This window comes from Ammospiza caudacuta, chromosome 5 (genome assembly GCF_027887145.1).
Source record: "Ammospiza caudacuta isolate bAmmCau1 chromosome 5, bAmmCau1.pri, whole genome shotgun sequence".
Taxonomy (NCBI): domain Eukaryota; kingdom Metazoa; phylum Chordata; class Aves; order Passeriformes; family Passerellidae; genus Ammospiza; species Ammospiza caudacuta.
The window spans coordinates 74,620,178-74,626,190 of record NC_080597.1 but is presented as its reverse complement, the minus strand read 5'-3'; the positions used below and the strand labels follow the sequence as shown (position 1 = coordinate 74,626,190).

The following is a 6,013-nucleotide window of genomic DNA, read 5'->3' as shown; positions in this document are numbered from 1 at the left end:
AGCTTTTCAGCAGTGTTCTCATAAAGGAATGACCTTACTGACTGCTGAAAATCATGTCACCACTGAGAAAGACAGGACAGGTTGCTGTGCAAGAAATTCCTGCAATGGTGCCTTTGCCTGTCCCGGGAAATCAATCAGCAAAGCTGAAGATGGGCATCAGCAGGAATCCCAAGCAACCAGGGCAAGAGCTGCCCCTCAGGGCTGGCATTGCAGCAGCCATTGTGCTGATAAGATAGAGGTGTTATCCCTCATGCTTGCTGCTGCCATCTGCTCGGCCCCTTCATTTGCACCCTCCATGTGCCTGCAAGTTCAGAGTCTGGGGTTGGATAACGTGGAAATGCAAGGTGAGCAGCAGGACATGCATGGCCCCATGTCAGCTGAGAGGCAGGAGCCCAGGTGGATGATTTGGGGTTCAGTGTTGGGTCTGACTGGAAGAGCTGAGTGTCTGTGTGAGCCTGGATGGGGCCAGAGAGCTGTAGGCAGTGCAGCATTGCTGTTCTTTGCCTGCCCAATGGCCCATGAGATTAAAGCCCAGCTGAGCATGGCAGGGGGCTGAGCAGAGTCCGTGCCCAGCTGCAGGTGTGTGCTGTGGGAAGGTGCTGAGAGCAGGAGGGAGGTGGGCAAAGGTGACCTTGTCCCAGGGCTGTGCCTCAGTTGCAAGATCCCTTCGCTGTGAAAGCTGATTGCAGTCCTGGTGGGTTTGGCTCCTTCCTCCTACAGGCTGAGTGCTCCCACTGCTGCCTCCTCTTGGCTCCTAAACCCTATTTTATGTTCCTCTCTTATTGCCCTCATGATTTTTCCTCATGCAGGAGGACAGAAATGACTCCCTTCCTCGTCTCTCACAATCCCCTGCTCTGCCAGCTCTGTCCCCCTTCACCAAAAGGCTCCAGGCCATGACCTGCTCTCTCCAAGCTGAGGGTCTCTCTGCATTTGCTTTCCAGGGGAGCAAGAGCCCTTCACTGAAATCCTGCCACCATGCTGGGGCTGCTGCTGCTGCTGCAGGTGTTGGCCAGCTGCCTCTGGCTGGGACACAGCACGGTGGAGACACCCTTTTTGATTTGTCCTCAGTTCTTCTATGATGGGATTCCCCCAAATAATGCCCTGAACCCAAAGAACCCAGCCTGGATCTGTCAGCGCTTCAGGAACTCGTTTCGCTATGCCACCCTGTACGACAGAGACAGGAGAATTCCAGTGTACTCTGCTTACATCTTCCAGCCTAGAAACACCGAGAAACCTCCAGAGTGGTGGATGGTTGAGCCTCAGGTGAGTGTCCCTCTTACATACATCACTCTCCAGCCACTCAGAGATGAGCATTTAAATTCCCACTTCTCCTGGACCTTGGACTCAGGCCACCCAAAATATCTTTGGTTTTATTAACTTTCTCCAAGGCACTTTTAGAGTATTTAGTTTTCCCAGGACTCCTTTCAGATTACAGGCTCCTGTCAGAGGCTGATCAAATGTAACTTCTTTTCAGTGATGCGGCAGAAAATTCTCCCTGGCCCATATTAGTTCTGAGACATATTCTCAACACTGCTGTAACAGATTCCACTTCAACTGGGGTCTTTTTTTCTTACTGAGCAAAACTCTTCATCCTTGAATGAACTGTAGTCCTCCCAGGAAACCTCAGCTCCAGGACTGATTTCCTGACACATCTCCCTGTGTATGGGGTTACAGGAGGCAACCTCTGGTGTTCCAGGACTGGGGTACACTTGTAGTAGCCCCACATCAAATCACAGAATCACAGTGTGCCCAGGGGGATCCCTGGGCAGATTTGGGCTGTGAAGACAGGAGGAAAGGGAAGCAGATTTGGCAGGGGAGGTGATGTCCCACCAAAGTCACCTTTCAATCCTAGGAGTGGGAAATGCTCCTTGTCTCGTGCATGCATCCATGCTCCCAGCACAGGCTGCAGGCTGGATCACAAAAGGTCACAAGTCAAACTGCGAGCAGTTAGATTCTGATCCGCTTGTTCTTTAAAGCTTTTGTGTTCATGTGGGAGGGTCATGTATATGATTTTTCTCTGATTCATACATTTTCCTACACTGAGATGACAAAAGATGGGATCTTGACCATCAGAGACTTCTGCTTCAGGGAAATCTTCGCCATTACTCCCATTCCCCATTCTAACACCTCTTTCTTTTTTCCTGTCCAGCTCATAGATAAGAATGTAAATCTTAAAGAGATGGAAAGAGAGTCGGACCTCATTGCTCAACATCATTTCACCTTAGACCAAATCGAAGAGAGCCAGGCTGTCCTTGATGACTACAAAGGACTGAAAGATTTGGACTTTGGCCATTTGAATCCCAGTGACCATATGGAGAGTCTAGGGAGCAAGATGGCTACCTTCACCCTCACCAACGTAGTGCCCCAGGACAGCAGTCTCAACAAGGGCCAGTGGAACATCTACCAGTCTAAAACAATGCCCAAAATGACCAAGGGCTGTACAACGACTTACGTGATCACAGGTGCTGTGCCTGGGAGCACTGACATCGCTGTAGGGAGAGTGAACAGACCCAGCCACATCTGGTCAGCTGCCTGCTGCCTGGTGGGCACAGAGCCCACAAGTGCTTGGGGGGCCATCGCTGAGAACAAAAAGAATGAAGTGGTGACCATCACACTGGGGGAGCTGGAGGAGAGGTTGACCAATTTCTACGGTAGAAAGGTTATTCTGTTTGAGAAACCATGTCCCCGGCAATAAGCCTCATATCTTCAGTGGAAAAGGTTAGGTGGCTTTTCCGACATGTCATAGAATCACAGAGCGGGTTGGTTTTGATGGGACCTTAAAGCCTTAAAGATCATCTCATTCTCACCTGCTTGCCTTGGACAGGGACAACTTCCAGTACACCAGGTTGTTCCAAGCCCTTCCCAGCCTGGCCTTGAACCTGTCACTATAGGACACAAAAAACCACAAACACACAACACTGTTCTCAACGTGAAGGAAAAAAGGGAAGTTTATTTTCTGACTCTAACATTTATAGTTTTCCAAAAGTGACAGTGGATTGGGGGGTGACAGTGACACCTCTCCAATGATACTGGTCAAACTATCAGTCTATCAACTGTCTCTTCCTCCATAAAGGAATTCAAAACAATGAGTTATTTACAGAAAGTGTGTGAGAATGATCACTACAAGAATGTCAACATCAGAAGGCTTAGAAAATCTTAAAAAAACAGGGTGACAGAACCCTTCCTGGGATGGGGCAGTCAAAACAGTGTTGTGTTGTGTCTGTATAAGTTGGACTGTTCTGTTCCCCCCATCATGTAATGGTAGCCCTGGTTCACCCTTCCCTCCTTTATGCTGCCAGTTATCCCAACTCCTCCCCAGTTGCCTTGGAGATTATGTATCCTTTCTCAAATCCCTCCTCCATGCCCTGTCCATCACTCAGCACTCCCACCCTTCTCTCTGGAACTCTCCAGAAACTTCTAACTAGAGCGTTGAGTGATTGGCTCAGGGGCCGGGGATCCAACCTCATCTTATCCCCATTGGTGTTCTCCCTAAGTCAATCATTTGTATCCCACTCCCTGCTGAAACCCTATTCGTCCAAGGACTAACTCCTCCCCTGTGTCCCTCCCTCCTTATAAGCTGTTGTAACTGCCTGCTGTCCTTGGCTGTCGGTTTCCCCTGGGACTCAATAAACCTGCATTCACCACAGCTGGAGAGCACTCTCTTCTTATTTCTGCTGGCTGTAGCCATGAGCCCAGCCACATCCTACCACGCGGTAACACTGCTGTCATAGCACAGAGCATATGCCTTAGGCGCTGTCCTGAGCCACAGAGATTGGGATAGTGCCCACCTACTGCTAGCGGTGCCAAAAAGCTGGCCGGGACGTCCAAGAAGGACCATTTCCTCCAGCTGGACTGCTTCAAAACAGCTCTGGGTAACTCATACCACAGCCTGCTCAGGGTGATTTATCATTTATAATACCCCATATAACCCAGCCCTCCGTTAGTGTGAAACCATTTACTCTTGTCCTCTCACTCCATACCCTTGTCCAAAGACCCTCTCCAGCCCTCTTGGAGATCCCTGAGGTACTGCACTCTCAGCAGTTTCTCCAGGCTGAACATCCCCAGCTCTCTCTCCCTCACTCCAGAGCAGACACACCCCAGGCCTTGGAGCACCTTCATGGCCTCCATGCCTCCATTGGACTCCACTCCAACAGCTTTGGATCCTTCTTGTGCTGTGGGCCCCAGAGCTGGAGGCAGCACTGCAGGTGGGGTCTGAGCAGAGCAGAGTAGAAGGGGACAAATGGGCTGTGCAGAGTCTGTGCTGCTTCCTTCTCTGGTGTGTTTCCAGCTCTGTCCTTCAGGGCACCTCCTGCTCTGCTCAAAGGCACAAAGATGTGGGCAGAGCCTCCAGCTGCTTTGCTTCGCTGCCCATGGCAGGAGAGAGCTCTGAGGAACGAGTCCTCTCCTCCTCAGCTGTACCCAAGAGTGTGCAGCTGACTTGTCCCTCACCTCCTTAGACAGGCTGTGGCACCAGGGCGCCTCAGGGTGCCCAGAGATCCTGTCTGGAGATCTCCATGTCTGGAGATCCCGAAAGCCCAACAATACATGATTGTGGACAACTTGCTCTCGCTGATCCTGCTGCAGCCTGGAGTCTGGACTAGAAGGTCCTGAGAAGTCCCTCTGAAACACAACCATTGAGTGATTCTGTGATCCTGGCACATGCTTTTGTTGGCTTGCTGTTGAAACTGCACCTTGGGAGCAGCAGCTGTTGTACCAGACAGGCAGGCTTTGGCGTCACATCCATAGAGAGCTTGGAGCAGCCACAGCTGAATTCCTGTGCTGCACTCCTTGGACACCTTCATGCTCTGCTCTGCTTCTGAAGCTTTTCTGCAGATTGATGGGAAACTGATTTGGGGAAATGTATTCAATGCTTGTCACAGATGAATGTGTGCCCCATCATGGAGTTTGCAAGAGCTTACAATAAAAGTGATTTGCTGCAGTGCTGCATTGCAAGGCCACGTCTTCTATAAACCACAATTTGCTTCTCACTGAAATTTCTATTTCCACCAGTAAAGTCACAGTGCCCAGAGCATCCTTGCAGGACATTGGGTGTGCAAATGCAATCAGAGGATGCCACAACACCCACACAAGTGTCAGCATCAAACACCAGTTATTCTCCTGTGAATGGCATGAACCAAGTGTGCCAGAGTGCCAACAGCTCTGACAAGATATCCCCATGGATCCAGCAAGAACACTCCCAACTTTGATGTCCTCACTCTTGATCCTTTGGGGTGGGGGCCTTTGCATTGAAGAGTTCTATGTGTTCTGTGAATTCAGGACTATGTGGGATTACCCTACTTTTCACCTTGGAGTGGTTGTACATTGGGTCATGCAGCACTGTGGAGTTGGGGGACACTTTGGTGGTCTTTGATGGTTTATGGCCCCTTCTAATGATTTGACCACTGTTGGGCCCTGCTTTGTTCTTTCAGTTGGGCCCCATCAGAAAGGAGGAATTTGCCCCACCTCCACCAGATCTGCTTCTTCTTGGCCTTCTCCCTCATTCTGGATAAACCCTACTTTGTTTAAGACATCAGTCCCATGCTGACAGAGACAAAAGGAAGCACAGGACTCAACCAGCTTGTTAAAGCCAACTTTGGTCTAACACCTTTCTACTGATTCTTAGGGAGAGGAGTCCCTTCCCTTCTGCACTGTGGGGTCCCTCCCACAGGAAACAGTTCTCCTTGAACTTCTCCAGTGTGGCTCTACTCTCACTAGCCGCAGCCCAACCAAAACTGCTGCAATATGAGTTCCTCCCACAGGCACACAGTCCTCCCAAAACTTCTGTGGCATGCCGACCTTGGTGCCAATGGTGTCTCCATTTCTGTTCCCTCATAGGTTCTCACCTCCTCCTAATCTCTGGCTGGAAATCAAACTGAACGCCACAATTTTCTTTGATTTCCTTCTTAAATATGTTACTGCAGGTGTGTTACAAACATCTCTAATTGGCCCAGCTGTGGCCAGCAGCATGTCCATCTACAGAGCCAACACCGATTGGGTCTGCTGGACAATGGTG

The 6,013-nt window shown here is 50.2% G+C and overlaps 1 protein-coding gene across 1 annotated transcript; it reads left to right on the top strand.

The window, feature by feature from the left end:
- Nucleotides 1–975: 975 nt before the first annotated feature.
- Nucleotides 976–2,695, top strand: LOC131558320 (endonuclease domain-containing 1 protein-like). The gene is made up of 2 exons (XM_058805969.1): nucleotides 976–1,269; nucleotides 2,162–2,695. Exons 1-2 carry the CDS (start codon nucleotides 976–978, stop codon nucleotides 2,693–2,695), a joined length of 828 nt encoding a protein of 275 aa, XP_058661952.1.
- The last annotated feature ends 3,318 nt before the right edge of the window (nucleotides 2,696–6,013 follow it).

Bases quoted from the DNA above. Each gene is read 5' to 3' on its own strand.
- LOC131558320 (XM_058805969.1), top strand. From the start codon at position 976: ATGCTGGGGCTGCTGCTGCTGCTGCAGGTGTTGGCCAGCTGCCTCTGG. The intron at 1,270-2,161 runs GTCCCTCTTACA...CTCATAGATAAG, and splicing joins TGGTTGAGCCTCAGGTGAGT to AATGTAAATCTTAAAGAGAT.